Source organism: Dipodomys spectabilis, unplaced genomic scaffold (assembly GCF_019054845.1).
Source record: "Dipodomys spectabilis isolate Male_0828 unplaced genomic scaffold, ASM1905484v1 ptg000107l, whole genome shotgun sequence".
Taxonomy (NCBI): Eukaryota; Metazoa; Chordata; class Mammalia; order Rodentia; family Heteromyidae; genus Dipodomys; species Dipodomys spectabilis.
In genome coordinates, this window is record NW_024870784.1 from 2,109,530 (window position 1) to 2,125,430 (window position 15,901).

At 39.3% G+C, this 15,901-nt stretch overlaps 1 protein-coding gene across 3 annotated transcripts in view; it reads left to right on the forward strand.

Annotated features, from left to right (window-relative positions):
- LOC122114294 (sodium/myo-inositol cotransporter-like) overlaps positions 1-15,901 on the forward strand; it is a 57,732-nt gene that overhangs the window by 14,345 nt on the left and 27,486 nt on the right. The window contains exons 2-3 of one of the 3 annotated variants that reach the window (XR_006148551.1): positions 6,924-10,513; positions 14,265-14,271. Coding sequence is in view for 1 of the 3 variants with exons in the window: in XM_042687351.1 (XP_042543285.1) it covers positions 7,262-9,346 (2,085 nt within the window). In the remaining 2 variants the exon portion in view is untranslated. The remainder of the gene's footprint in view (positions 1-6,923; positions 10,514-14,264; positions 14,272-15,901) is intronic. The other 2 variants (XR_006148552.1, XM_042687351.1) reach the window with 2 other exon arrangements.

The following is a 15,901-nucleotide window of genomic DNA, read 5'->3' on the forward strand; positions in this document are numbered from 1 at the left end:
CCCACAACCAGGAAAAACAAAAACAAAAACTCAGGGACAGGTCACAAGCCTTCAGTTCAAGCCTAGGACTAGCACCAAAAAAATGTCCACTGTTAAATCTTGAAGCATACATTTAATTGTTTAGTCTTCTTGAACAGTTGCACTAAAGCCTTTCCCATCAATGATCATGGCACTTGAACAGTCCAGGACCACAGTCTACAGGATCTCTCACTTAGGATTTGTCTGTACTTGCCTTTTAATGACAAAGCAGAAGGCTTTGTCTAGTTTTCCTTTCCTGAGTATAGGTAGGTTAAATGTCATTGGCAGGCATGGTCACTGATGTAGGTGCATTATATTGGAAGGCATGTCTGTCTGCTGTGGGGGATGTTAAGCCAGTCATTTGGTTTAGATGAGGTCCACTAGATTGCTTCATTGTAAAAGTTTCGTTTTTCCTTTTGTGATGCCATTTTATGATTTAACAAATTTGCTCTCCAACAATCATCCGCTGGCTTTACCATGTGTTGGTGATTCTGAATCAGTTATTACTAGAGTGCTTTAGAGCAAGCACAGGCATACCATTTCATCATCTATAAATATTTAGCATGCTTGGCAAAGACAAGGACTTTTAAAGAAAATTACCTTCATTGGGGCTGGGAAGGTGGCTCAGTGGTAGAGCGCTTGCCTTGTATGCATGAGGCCCTGGGTTCGATTCCTCAGCACCACATAAGCAGAAAAAAAAAGCTGGAAGTGGTGCTGTGGCTCAAGTGGTAGAGAGCTAGCCTTGAGCTGAAGAGGTGAGGGACAGCGCCCAGGCCCTGAGTTCAGGCCCCATGACTGGACCCCCCCCCCCAAAAAAAAAAAATTACCTTCATCACATCTAAGCTTATTTCCTCAGTATCTGGTATCCATGTTCAAATTCTCTTATTTCTGTATAGTTTATTTAAGTCTGAATTCAAATAAGATCCTTATATTACTTTACTTGGTTTTTCAAGTTCCTACTTTTTAATAGCTTCCCCTAGTCTCTCTCCCTTTCTACATTTGTTCTTTTGTGTTCTAATACCAGGTATTTTCTATAAACTGATGGCAGAAATTTGATTAAATTAAGCTTTTTCTCTTGCAAGAGTTTTTAAGTGGTTCTGAAGACAGCATCACATGAAGAAGCACGTAAGACTGCCTTGTATAGATAAGAACTGTTGTAGACCATAGATATCCGTCCAGTGTCATTCCAAGCTTCTTGTAAGTGACTCCCCTGTTCACCTAAGGGTCTTGGAATCTCTTAGGTACAGTATTGCCTCAGGACTTGTTAATGTTGATTTATTGATTGTTTTATTCTTCAGTTAGTAGGATTTGTTTCTTACTCCTTTGTTTCCAGTTTTATTTGCTCATATCATCCTGAAACTTATTATGAAGATGGTCCTGTTCTTTAGAGTTGCCATTTTCTCATCCGAGTAGATGTTATCGCAACTATTCCAAGTCCTCCATTTGTTCCTGCTCTTCTACCCCAGTTAATGCCCATGGTTGCTCTTAGAAAGTTTTATTCAAACCCAAGGTTATCTCACACATGATTAGCAAGTACTTTCTTGCTCAGCTGCTGAATCACCAATCTCTCAATTGCTTGTCTGCAAATTGGTGGTAAGGTAATTTTATGCCTGCTTCTGAAGCAGGATGCTCAGTGTGTAGTATTAATAATGGTGCTTGGCACAAGGTGTTGGTAAAATACTGATTTAAAGTAACTGGAGCTGAGTGTGTAACTCATTTGCTTTGTATGTGAGTTTAATTTTAAAAATAAAAAATAATATTAAAAAATCAGGTGCTGGTGGCTCACACTTGTTATTCTAGAGGCTGGGGTATACCCAAGAGACTGGGATGCAGAGGAAAGCCATTTGAGGCCAGCCTAGGCAGAGAAGTTAGACTCCATCTCCAAAAGAACCAGCAAATACCACTATCACCCCCCAAAACTAAAAGAAGTTTTGTTGGAATACTGAAATACAGTGAATATGTACAAAGTCGAATTTGTATGTGAATTGCCATTAGCCATAAGCTCAGGCCTTATGTGGACTGAGCTGAGGGGACATGCCGCCTGGTCACTGGCCACTTTGCCTTCTAACTGGAAACAATCAAAAAGACTCCCACAAGAAAAGCAACAGTAAAACCTCGAACGCAAATCCAGAGTAAAGTTAGTACAATGAAAGGAATTTGGGCCCTCTTGTGGGAGGCTAGGTGTAGATGGTGCTCCAGATACTGGTTTTTACTGCTTCATGGCATGCTGAGAGTTTTATCTGAACAAAGGCCTTTCTTGTGTAGTCTTACTGGCCTGTCATTGCACACACTCAGTTGGAGCTATTTGAGATTGCAAGGAGCAAGGCGCTCTGGTACTTCTTAGCCTTTTTAATCTGCTATCTCATATTGCTTAAAAACTACGCTTGACAATAGATGGTTGGAGGATACCAAAAGTTTAGCAATATTAATGCTAAGTGCTTAGAAGTTAAGACTTGATTCAGTTTTAAATAATGTGCAAAGTAATGTCTGTACCCGTTGAGACCAATTTGTGAGCAACTCAGAATCGGAATCTCTGCCCTTATTGGGCATGACTGGTAGTGATAAGTGTGTTATGGATATAAAGCATAAAGATAGGAGGACTTGCTACTCTGTAACTTGAAGATTAGAGCAGAACAAGCTTTAGGGGACTAAGCCAAATTTTACTCTGAACACACGAAGCAGTCACAAAAGCCCCCTCCATTGAGAACAATGATCCATTGCTTTTGCTGTGAGAATACTCACATCTGGATTATACTGCTGATTCTTCGAACCTAATGTTTTACAGATGTGGAAGTAAACAGGTATAGATTAGCTCGGATAGATTCATGTGGCCTCTGAGTCTTAAATTTAGGCTAGGCCTTAAGACATAAATTTTATATTGAGGGAGAGGACCAATTAGTGCTCTTAGAGTGAGGGCCAAGCACCTTTTTCTTGGATGGTTAGGACCTTTAAAATTTTGATCTTTGGGGCTGGGAAGGTGGCTCAGTGGTAGAACGCTTGCCTTGCATTCATGAGGCCTGGGTTTGATTGCTCAGCACCACATAAACAACAACAACAACAAAAAGCTGGAAGTGGTGTTGTGGCTCAAGTGGTAGGGCACTAGCCTTGAGCTGAAGAGCTGAGGGACAGTGTCCAGGCCCAGAATTCAGCCCCCATGACTGACAAAAAACAACAACTTTAAAAAAACCTCAAAATCATGGATCTTTAAACTGACTTGTGAAGATGACCATCAGAAAGTTTACTTGCCTAGGAAGCATGTGTCTGAGCGTTTCTTTATTTTAATCTCTTTTTCTCCATCATGTGTCCATTCACATGAGATCACATAAACACTTCAACTGAATTGAAATTTTATTCTTACATAGGAGTTAATATCATTCATATAATGTTAAAACCAGTAGTCATTTCATAATTCTCTCTATCCCTGGAAGGTCTAATTTCTGAGGCATCTTTAAAAAGCATCCATTATGAGCCAACTTTCATATTGGCAGATGGAAGTTGGCATGTATAAATTTTGAGGGGACCTATATGGATGAAATGATCCATGTGGTAGGTTTTGGGACTTTGATGTTTTATTTGAAGAAATAGTTTACTTTTTGGGAAAGCCACCTCTCATGATAAAGATGATGAAGGAAAAAGAATTGAAATTAGCTTTGGGCTGGTGGGCTTCGCTACTCCCTGGCACAAATGTTGCCTCCCCCCTTCTCCCCGCAATGTGTACGGAAGGTAGTGATGGGAATCTGCTTTGTTCTCATAACTCCATGTTGCTCCCCTCTTAGCTCATTCTTTTTATGTATCCAAAGACCTATATGAAGGACTCACCTCTCCCCTCTGGAACTATTGCCTGGGGTCAACACCATATATTAGGAAAATGGAGGAGAAAGGAAGGAAATGGGCCGGACACGATCAGCCACAGGCGAGGATTGTTTATTGAGATAGAGCAGTGAGGGACACAGCCTTCCTGTGGGCTTGGAGACTGTGTGTAGGAGCTGGGTTTTTATGTGGTCTGAGCAAGGAGACAGAAGCTAATGAAAAAGTCATTAGGTCAAGGGAGGTGGGGGGCATTTTCAGTTGGACCCATCATGGAATGTTTACAGCCAGGCTTAGATGGATTGCTGTGCTGGAGTCGGGCAGTCTGCACTTACCTTTGGTGGCTTGCCTGGTATCTGTATGCACCTGGGAAAACAGGGTGGGAGTCAATCCTTCAAATTCCATCCTTGGTTACGTAGGAAGAATGGTTCCAGAGGGGAGAGCAAGTCTTTCAGATAGGGGTCAGGCCTTGCCTGGGAATTTTAGCAGGAAGCAGAATATGTCTTAGATAACTGCCTGGCATAAATCATGATTGACATTGAGAAACAATATAATTGATACTAGCACTATTTTCTAGTGGTAAAGGAAAGAGATGCTTGTTTGTTTCTGAGCATTTTGTCTCTTAGCAATTAGGTTGCTGCAGTAAGTAGCCTTTGAAACAAACCCAGCCCCCTCTCCTTCCAAGCAAATGGGCTCTGGACCCTATTTTCCCCTTTCTTTGAGAACCATTGCCTGGGGTCAGCACCATATGTTAGGAAAATGGAGGAGAAAGGAAGGAAACAGGCCAGACATGATCTGCCACAGGTGAGGATTGTTTATTGAGATAGAGCAGTGATTGGCACTAAGAACATACCTCAAAGGAGGTCTTGTGCTTGTGTAGGTGAACAAGTGACAGGGTATGCATGGACCTTGAGTAACAAGGAGATTTCTGCTGAAGGCCAGCTACATCTCTTATTATAATACAAACATTTCAGAATACCCTTTGAGATAACTAATTAGGTGATCCTCCCTATCACTTCAAAGTATTTAGAGGTGAGGAAGGTGGTCATAAAATATGATCAACATCAGGATCTAGCAGATAGGAAGTGATGAAACAAATACCTTTCTGAGTTTTAAGTTTTACATGATATTACCTGGCAGTTTTTTGTGCTAGCTGTTGACTTTAGTAGACAAGTTAGCATTTTTTATGTAGACAGCTTTATGAATTAGACCTAATTATGAATTAACCTAATTTAGGCATTATATGTATATTTTATATTGCTGGTACAAAGTGTTCTAATGTTTTTAGAACTGTAGCCCATTTTGCCATTTATAGGTCTTTTTTCCCCCTTATGCCCATTCTGGGGCTTGAACTCAGGGCCTGGTGCTGTCCCTGAACTTCTTTTGTTCAAAGCTAGTGCTCTACCACTTGAGCCAACGTGCCACTTCTAGCTTTTTCTGAATAGTCTATTGGAGATGGGAATCTCATGGACTTTCTCTGCCTGGGCTGGCTTTGTATCACCATCCTCAGATCTAGCTTCTTGAGTAGCTAGAATTACAGGCATGAGCCACCAGTGCCTGGCTCATTTATGAGTCTTAAGTTTACTGTTGATTTTAAAAAGAAAATGTCTGGATTTATTGGAGGTCTAGTATGTTCCAGCATGCAACATTTATTCTGAGGTTGACTCAGAAAAAAAGAAAAATCACTTAGAAGTTAACACGTGGTATTTAGATGATGATACTTAATCTGTTACAATTAGGATTTTTTTTTTTGGTCCAGTCATGGGGCCTGAACTCTGGGCCTGGGTGCTCTCCCTCAGCTCTTCAGCTCAAGGCTAGCTACCACTTGAGCCACAGCGCCACTTCTGGCTTTTTTCTTATGTGGTGCTGAGGAATCGAACCCAGGGCTTCGAGCATGCAAGGCAAGTGCTCTACCACTGAGCCACCTTCCCAGCCCCTGTTACAATTATGATTAACTGAAGATTTAGAATTTGTATACCAAGAAGAAAACCTCCAAAGTCAAGTTGATTTTAGATAAATTTAAATGTCTATTTTGCAGGGTGATTATCTGATATTTTTCAGTTTTGGATTTATTGGAATAGATTTGTCTTTACAGGTGACAAATGTCAGTTTTGTTCAGGTTTGTAGGACACAATCACATTACTTCCAGAAAACATGGCTTCTTCTCCCTCTGCCTTCTGGTTTTTTTGTACCCTTCAAGAAAAAAGACATTAAAGGGAAGACATACTCTGCAAAATCAAACCTCGACTTTAGTGCCTTTATCTTCTTTAGGTTTTCTTGGAAATAGTCGCATGAAGAAAAGGAAGAGAAGGAAATAACTTCTTTGAAAGTTTTTATATTTTTCAAACATCATGTACCTTTGAAAAGATAAAATCTTAGAATTGTTTTGTATGTTTCTAGCTTTTTGTGTGGAAAACCTTGTCTCCCATTAGCCATCTCTTAAGTTCCGGGCTACTGTATGATAACTACATTCACATTCACAGTACAAATTCAGGAAAGTTCTATAGCAATAGGTTGTACAGATGAATTTGGATTTCTGTGCAGATGCTAGCACCTAGTAAACACCTGTACCCATTCAGGACCCTAATAGAATTCTAGCCCTGGATACCCTTGGGATTTGTAATACTTGAAGATTTATGTTTGTATCTTTATGACTAGTGTTTTCCTTCCTTTAGGATTTAAAAAAATTCATTAGCATAAATGGATTGTACAAGGATTTCAGTGTGATATTTAAACATGCATATAATGTATTTTGTTTCAGTTCACTCTATGTAGGATGCTTTCAGATCTTGATGTGTGTTCCAAATACACTGTCACAGTAAGATAAGGACAATATCATGGAGAAGTTAGGCCATTTAGTTCATGAGGTTGAGGAAGTTTTTGTTCCTGATTCAAAATAATGAATCCTAATCACTGACTTTTAAGTATTGGCCGAGACAGTATGGATTGTTCTTTGCTGTGGAATTCAAGTGTGTTATTTTTTTTTTTAAATAAAGAATGTTTTGTTGCGCCATGTTTGCTCAATTGAAAGTTTCCTCATCTCGTGGTGAGACCCTCCTCTAATTCAATCTTTGTCTTTTGTCTTTGCTGCCTTGCAGGGTTGGTACAATAGGCTTCACTAGACTTAGCTGCAACTCAGAATTTCTCCTCCAGCACCTGAGTAAATGCTGATGGTCTTGTGGAGAGTGGATTAAGAGTACGAGCTAAGTTCTCAATCTCAATTAAGAAGCGGAGGAAAATTTAACTGTCTCCTTCAGAGTTTATCACAACCACCACCATCAAGACAGCAAACCAAAGGACAAAGACTTTGACCTGCTGTGTTACTCTGTATAGTCCAGTTCACGTATGGTTTACAGACTTGGCTGGGGTGACTAATAAGTAAATAAAAAGTTGGACACGTCTGTCATTTGGACACTTTGATTCACAATTTACCAGAATGAGGGCTATACTGGAGCCAACAGACATTGCCATAGTGGCCCTGTATTTTATCCTGGTCCTGTGCATTGGTTTTTTTGCCATGTGGAAATCTAATAGAAGCACCGTGAGTGGATACTTCCTGGCGGGGCGCTCTATGACCTGGGTAGCAATTGGTGCCTCTCTGTTTGTGAGCAATATTGGGAGTGAGCACTTCATTGGGCTGGCAGGATCTGGAGCTGCAAGTGGATTTGCAGTGGGCGCATGGGAATTCAATGCCTTACTGCTTTTGCAACTTCTGGGATGGGTTTTCATCCCAATTTACATCCGATCAGGGGTATACACCATGCCTGAATACTTGTCCAAGCGATTTGGTGGCCATAGGATTCAGGTCTATTTTGCCGCCTTGTCTCTGATTCTCTATGTCTTCACCAAGCTGTCAGTGGATCTGTATTCGGGTGCCCTCTTTATCCAGGAGTCTTTAGGTTGGAACCTTTATGTGTCTGTCATCCTGCTCATTGGCATGACGGCTTTGCTAACTGTCACTGGAGGCCTGGTTGCAGTGATCTATACAGACACTCTGCAGGCTCTGCTCATGATCATTGGGGCGCTCACTCTTATGATTATTAGCATGATGGAGATTGGTGGATTTGAGGAAGTTAAGAGAAGGTACATGTTGGCCTCGCCCAATGTTACCTCCATTCTGTTGACCTACAACCTTTCCAATACAAATTCTTGTAATGTCTACCCCAAGAAAGAAGCCCTAAAAATGTTACGGGCTCCAACAGATGAAGATGTTCCGTGGCCTGGATTCATTCTTGGGCAGACCCCAGCCTCTGTGTGGTACTGGTGTGCTGACCAGGTCATCGTGCAGAGGGTCCTAGCAGCCAAAAACATTGCTCATGCCAAAGGCTCTACCCTCATGGCTGGCTTCTTGAAGCTTCTGCCAATGTTTATCATAGTTGTTCCAGGAATGATTTCCAGGATACTGTTTGTTGATGACATAGCTTGCATCAACCCGGAGCACTGCATGCAAGTATGTGGAAGCAGAGCTGGGTGTTCCAATATTGCTTACCCACGCCTGGTGATGAAGCTGGTTCCCGTAGGCCTTCGTGGCCTGATGATGGCAGTGATGATTGCAGCTCTGATGAGTGACTTGGATTCAATCTTTAACAGCGCCAGTACCATATTCACCCTTGATGTGTACAAACTCATCCGCAAGAGTGCAAGCTCCCGGGAGCTAATGATTGTGGGCAGGATATTTGTGGCCTTTATGGTGGTGATCAGCATAGCATGGGTGCCAATCATTGTGGAAATGCAAGGAGGTCAGATGTACCTTTATATTCAGGAGGTGGCAGATTATCTGACACCTCCAGTGGCGGCCCTGTTCCTTCTGGCAATTTTTTGGAAGCGCTGCAATGAGCAAGGAGCTTTCTATGGTGGAATGGCTGGCTTTGTTTTTGGAGCTGTCCGGTTGATTTTGGCCTTTACCTACCGTGCCCCAGAGTGTGACCAACCTGATAACAGGCCTAGCTTCATCAAAGATATCCATTATATGTATGTGGCAACAGCATTGTTTTGGATCACAGGACTCATTACTGTAATCGTTAGTCTTCTCACACCACCTCCCACAAAGGATCAGATTCGCACCACCACTTTTTGGTCTAAGAAGAGCCTCGTGACGAAGGAGAGTTGTTCTCAGAAAGATGAACCGTACGAAATGCAAGAGAAGAGTATTCTGCGATGCAACGAGAACAGCGAGGCCATCAACCATGTCATTCCCAATGGGAAATCTGAAGATAGCATTAAGGGCCTTCAGCCTGAAGATGTTAATCTATTGGTGACCTGTAGAGAGGAGGCTAACCCAATGGCTTCCTTGGGTCCTTCAGAGGCAGAAACACCAGTAGATGCATATTCCAATGGGCAAGCGGCTCTCATGGGTGAGAAGGAGAGAAAGAAAGAAACGGATGATAGAGGCCAGTACTGGAAGTTCATAGACTGGTTTTGTGGCTTTAAAAGTAAGAGCCTCAGCAAGAGGAGTCTCAGAGACCTGATGGACGAGGAGGCTGTTTGTTTACAAATGTTAGAAGAGACTCCACAAGTTAAAGTAATACTGAATATTGGACTTTTTGCTGTGTGTTCGCTTGGAATTTTCATGTTTGTTTATTTCTCCTTATGAACTTAAGGATACGATGAGACACTTAACTTAAAATACTGGTCTTTGGGGGAAAAATTATGTAACTGTCGCATCTCTCTCAGGCATTGTTTACGCAGTAGGTTTTAGCCAAACTTTACTTAGCAGAACGCCATCTATTTGTAAGACTTTATTTTCCTAGAGATGGATGAAAGTAGATCCTCAAATTAAGTGGCACAGAACAGACTTAATTGTGCAAAAATGTGGTTTTAAAACATTACATACCAAAGTAAGGAGAGACCAATTGTCATAGGTCACTTAGAGCAGAATACATATCAAAGAAAGGTATTTTAAGAAAATATATCAGGACTGCCAATTCTTGGTAGACTTTATGCTGAAGATTGTTTATTTCTAATTTGTTTTGTTTTGTTTCTGTAGTCCATATTACCTTTTAAAGAAACCTGAATTTTTAGAATACTCGGTAATGCGTTACATAGTGAAAATATAATGTCCTTGAGTGGTCCTTCTTTTAGGGCAGGTTAGGTTTGCCAGGTTTGTTTTGTTAGTGTAAGTCTGTGGATGCTGACTGCCAAGAAAAGGAAGGAATATTTCCTGTATGTATTTTAGTATCACTTGTATGTAGAGTGTTGTGGGGGAGGACTTTATTCCAGCTATTCCCCCTCTGTTTGTTTCTATTTTCATGGAGGTTTAAGTGAAACATACTCAAATGACCACCAAGTGTGTCTATAAAGTTTTGTCAAAATTGTGTTGTTAAATAATTATGGGGGATAGTAGAAGGGCCATTACTTATGAGTCCCACATTTATTGACCAAATTAAGGTTTCTTTTCAATATAGTTTGGGAATAAGCAGTTCCTAAGCAGTGTTTGACTTAGGCTAAAATGATTAATCATGCTCTGCCATTTTTCTAGCTTTTTCTTGTAGTTCGATGACATTTTTATTAGTCAAAAGTTTCCTTCCCAAGTGGATCGATTAGGGATATATATAGTCCATTATCTTGAAAAAGTGGCGCTGCTTTTGTGTGCTCGGTTACCCAGCTTAGTGAAGCTCTCAATATATGGAGAATGAGATTTCAAGAGGGAAACCTCAACTTTGAGATCAGAATGCATTTTTCTTCCCCAGTTCTTATCTTCCTCCCCCCGCCCCCCCCCCCCAATTGCCATTTGTTGTTATAGTCATGTAGAGCATGAGAATGTTTCAGTGAGAATAGGCTTTCGGTTACGGAAAACTCAGAGAGCTGACTTGCTATTGGTAGATTAGCAGTATAATCTTTCTGTAGGATGGATAGCATGTTGGAAAGGTGCCATGAACAAGAATTGTGTCTATAGAGGATGTTATAGGACTTGTGTAGATAGGGTACTCTTTTCTAGACATGAGTTGATACCAGTTGCAACATTTGTGGGTAGGGATCTTTACTGAGGTGGGGTACAAAGGATGTTAGGAAAAGGCTTTGTGAGTGATGTAGTTTTGTGTCCTCAACACTGCCCTTTGTCCTCCAGGAAACAATGAAGAAAACTAATTGTGTATCTACTTTCTTTGTCTTTAAACTGATACTTTTTAAATTGCATGATTTTACTAAGCCTTGTATTCTTTAGGGAAAATTACTTTTATGGGTAATTTTGTAGATTTTGAATCAAAACTCAGTCCTGATGACTAAATTTTTTGTAATGTATACACTAGTTTGCTTATGGTGGACTTGATTAGTCCAAAGTTGATTTTAGAAATAATCAGGTAGTATAATGTCTTCCTATCTTCAGGAGGCTTTTCTGATGGATTGAGTCTGTAGATGAAAAAGTAATTCATGTATGATTAGCATGTATTTCTGAAGAGCTTAGAGTGCCTTGTATAATTTTTGTTCTCAATTTTATCCTTGAGATTTATAACTTGGAGCCAAGTAAATAGGGACCATTCTTGTCTTGTATGGAGAGTGAGGCTGTGACACGTTCAAGGCTAATAAACCTTTTTGGGAAGAACAGAAACCAAGTCTCCAAGTCTAGACTCAGAATTTTGTCCAGATGTGTCTCGACAAATAGTTTGTGCTATTTTTTCCTCTTTTGATATAACCTTTTCATGTTTTGGAAAGGGTCTTGCATTTTCCAGATTGGTGTTAAAGTACAGGAATTAACATTTCTTTGAACTCTGAACACATTTTTCACATAGCCCTGAGCATTGACACAGTGGCCAGGCAGCCTTATCTTTTCTCTCTATAGCATAAGTGAATAGGAAAGTGTGTATGTGACTTTTTCTCCTTTATTTAATATTGAGTACTAATACTTTGGAGAATTAGGGTCCCTGTACCTTTTCTCTTTTGTGTCAGTAAGATACATAAAATATATCATCTTGTGTCTGTTGGTGTGTGTATAGCAGTAGGTCAAGGTTAGAGTACTAATGTGTGTAAATAAGGAATGACTATTAGCATGTCCATTAGAGTTGTTTATTCTTATTAGTGTAAACATCACTTTATTTATACTGAAGTCCATGAAGCTTTTCCGTCTTATTGCTTCCCAGGAATAGATAATGTTCTTGAATCAGTATGTGAATTGCTGATGGCATCTTCCTTTGGGGAACTAATCTTTAGTCTGTTAGATGCAGTAAGTGTTCATAGGATGATACACTGACTTTCTTAAAGTAGCAAAATGTTCATTCTTTACACTTGAGTAAATGAATCCTAAAAGATGACATTGATGTCTATACAATGTGTGTACTTTTATGTTTGCTCAAACTAAGCTAAGGTGTAATAGCTAAAAGTCAAAGTGAAAAGTATGAATGGCATTGATTGGTTAATGGGCGGCGGGGGGGAGGGGCGTTGCAGTGGACGGGAGAAAAAAAATACCATCTTTGCCAGCTGTGAATGATATCCTCCAGCGCCTAGATTTTTGTCTTTTCAGGTCAGGCAGTCTTCATCTCCTGATCTGAAGAGTTTAGTATACTGGATTGAAGAAAGATTTTTTTTTTAAATGGTATGGGACTTTTGGATTCTCTGTTCATCTCAGAAGATTCTGACCTGTCATCCCAAGAGTGAACTATTATTGAAGCAGGTTCTCCCTCATCTGCCTTTTTTTTGAGGAGATGACTACTTGTTTTGTTTTTAGAAAAGCAAGTAATAGCAGTGGTGCTGTGTGTATCCTTTGATCCATACTCAGTAGATCTGATCTCCAGGGCTTCCTTTTCATTTACTTGGCTCAAAGGATCCATTGTCTTTTTTTGCAGACTGGCCAGGGTCTCAAACGATAGCAGAAGAGATTGTCAGACCCATCCCTCTGTGAAACTTTCCATTTTAAGAATTGTGCAGGAGCGTTGTTATTCAGCTCTTTATCCCCAGACTAAGCAAAAGTTTACGTTCCAAGAGCATCAAAAATTTGTGGACTTTTGCCAGGTACATGGTCTTCCTCTCTTTTGAGTATGATTTAATGTAGTCTATGAGTTACTCTTACGGTTTTTCACACATAAAGCAGCTATAGTATTAGCCATTAAAGAATTAGGTCTTGCTGGGTGCTAGTGGCTCATGCCTATAATCCTAGCTATTCAGGAGACTGAAATCTGAGGATTGCAGTGCCAGCCCAGTCTGTGAGACTCATCTCCAGTTAACCACCAGAAAACTGAAAGTGGCACTGTGGCTTCAAGTGGTAGAGTGCTAGCCTTGAGCAGAAAGCTTAATAAGGACAGCACCCAGGCCTCGAGTTAAGCCCCAGGAGCAACCAAAAACAAACAAAAAATCATCATGGGTGTCTGGTGACATCTAGCCATGATGAAGTCTAAACTCAAAAATTTTATCTTGGCCTCAGATTGATAAATTGAATACTAGGGAATAAGATAGAGCCTGTTGAGCCCCTGGTTTAATGATAAGTATTATAAAGTATGAATTAACACAGTAAAGGTTAAAGTGACTGGCACATGGTATCTATGACTTAGGAAGCATTTAGCCTGGGCAGGCGTTCCTATTGGCATCCATTTCTCTATGTATGTATATTGGGAGGAGCGAGAGGAGACTTAACCATTTGAAAATATCTGGCTTTTATCTCCCTTACATGGCTCCCTAGTTCTTCATCTATTCCTTTAGTGCTTACCAAATTCTTGTTTTGCTCTTTGGTAAATTTAGTTCATTTTTCAGGCATATTGTCTTGGTATAGAGGTCTTAGATCTAAATAATGGCTTATTAAAAATAGAGTTAAGTTTAAAGAGAAGGAATAATTTTCTCAAGTTTGTGTTAGATAATGATAAAAGCACTAACTAGTACAGTATTTTATTTTCACGACTGTTTCCACAAACTTAGGAAAGAGCAATAAAGAAAAGTCAAGAGTCCCTTTGAAATGATGGTGTCAGAATATAGAGGCAGTCAGGTTTGTCTTAATGCCAGAATAAGTTTTTGCAGGAAAGATGGAACTAGTCTGTTGGTTTCGAAATTTTTTTGTACTAGTAGGGATGCAGATAGATTGGACACTGAGTACTAGGCATGGTTGACAAGCCCCTTTTCCGCATTATGTCCCTTTCGCTTAATTTGGTATGCTTTTGTCAGACTTCTCTGTTGGAATTCTGTACCTACTCAGCAACTTGGATTCCTAAAAGAGAATTTAGCTAAGATTCTAAGTAATTAACAGGCCTTGTCATTGTGTAGGCCCAAACCTTTATTTATTTTAGTGCTGCAAATGTTTTTATTTAAATTTTTCTCTCTCCAGTTCTAGAAGTAAAACTTTACTACTGATTCATCTTTTTAAAAATGTTGTGAAATTGATGTCATTTATGTCTTTGTTTCTGTTTAAACTTCTTTAAAAGGTGGGGTTTAATTCCTTGGGGGCAAGCATCCTGTTTTTCTAGTAATAAACCACCATAACTATTGGCATATAATCTTTTACTCAGAAATGAACGGAAAAGGTTTGATGTATCTATTCAGTAATGTCATGCACTTTACTCTTTAGGATACTATCATAGAATCTGCCACTGTTGACTTAAACCAAAAACCATATTGTAGTAACTGATGTCTTTGGTAACTTGGATTCCCAGCATGACTGAAGAGAGTCACTTTAGAATAAAGTTAGCAGACGTGGTGTCAGATTCTGACAGAAAGGCAGAGAAGAGCACTTATTGTAACTGTTGCTGGCCATAATGAAGCCATTCCCATTCCTTCCACCTCCCTTCTGTACAGTTTACAGTTCAGTGAATTCCAGTTAGGTATCTACTGCAGTGATGTATTTCAACAGCACAAATTGATAGTAGATATCACAACTTAATTATATCTTGGTGAATTAATCCATTTCTCTTACTGCTGCTTCATAAAGGATTTAGTTTTTTTTTAAGACAAATTAGATTTTTCAATTTATCAATGTAGCCTAGGCTTTTGTAAGTGGAATGTTTATTAGTAACTCACTTTTTTGTTATGTTGGTTGTGAAATTGAGTTAGGCTTATTTCTGTCATTAAAATCCCAATTTGGCAAGGGCTGGTGTATGGTATTCCATAGTAGAATCCGTTTTTGGAATTGATGCATTGGATTAGTGCCTTCTTGTTGTCAGTATTGATATGCTAGCTTGCACCTTTTCCTTTCTTAGTAGGAACTTATTTGTTGTTACTCTTTTTAAATTGTATTATAACTAGTGATGGAAGTTAAAAGAAAATACAGATTTACATACTTTTATGTGTAGCCTTTAGGTTCATGAATTATTTACATTGCATCTTAATGTTATTTATTTTTCTTTACTTGCCTCTTTTATATCCATAATTAAAAATGTAAAGTTACTTATATAAATCTGATTATATTTTAATTCTATCATTTTCACTGTAGATTAGATTAGTATATCTTCAGACACATACATGACAACAGTTCATATACCATGAGAGAGAAAGCTAAAATAAAGATCCATAGAAAGCACAAAATTATGTTCACATGTATTTCCTCACACAGAAAGCACAAGACTAAGAGCATTCTCAGTCACCCCATAAGTGCCATCATAATTCCCCCCAAGTATTTATCAGAGTTGTTAGGAAGATCACAGTATTTGTTTTAGATAATGAGGTATCCTAGTTACAATGAAGTTTAAGTGGTAAAGATTCAAAATACTCTTTTGAGTAAGTGTGTACTGGCTTATTGGTGGAAGGAAAATCCACAGTCAAAATACTGTGATCATGTTTGGGGACTGTTAGCAAAAATTGGGTCGATGGGCTCATTTGTACCTGAACTGAAACAGGACAGACTTAGATTTTTGGGTAGGTGATAACCTTTAAGCTATGGAGCTGTTGGAGTTATTTTAAAGTTTTTGTCTTGAGGAAATAATACTCAATAACAATATGAAAAACTGGGCAAAATTAAGTTTTAATAGGACAAATACTAGTTTTAATTTTTGTATAGGCTTGTGTATAAGATGAAATTACTGCAATTAATTTTAATAGAGGAGAATTTGATCAAAGTGTTGTAAATATCAAACTAATTCTGAGACAGATTTGCCAAATGAGCTACAATGCTTTTTACTGTGGCCTTTACAGTCTGTAAGATTTTTTAAATCTATTCTGTTATCCT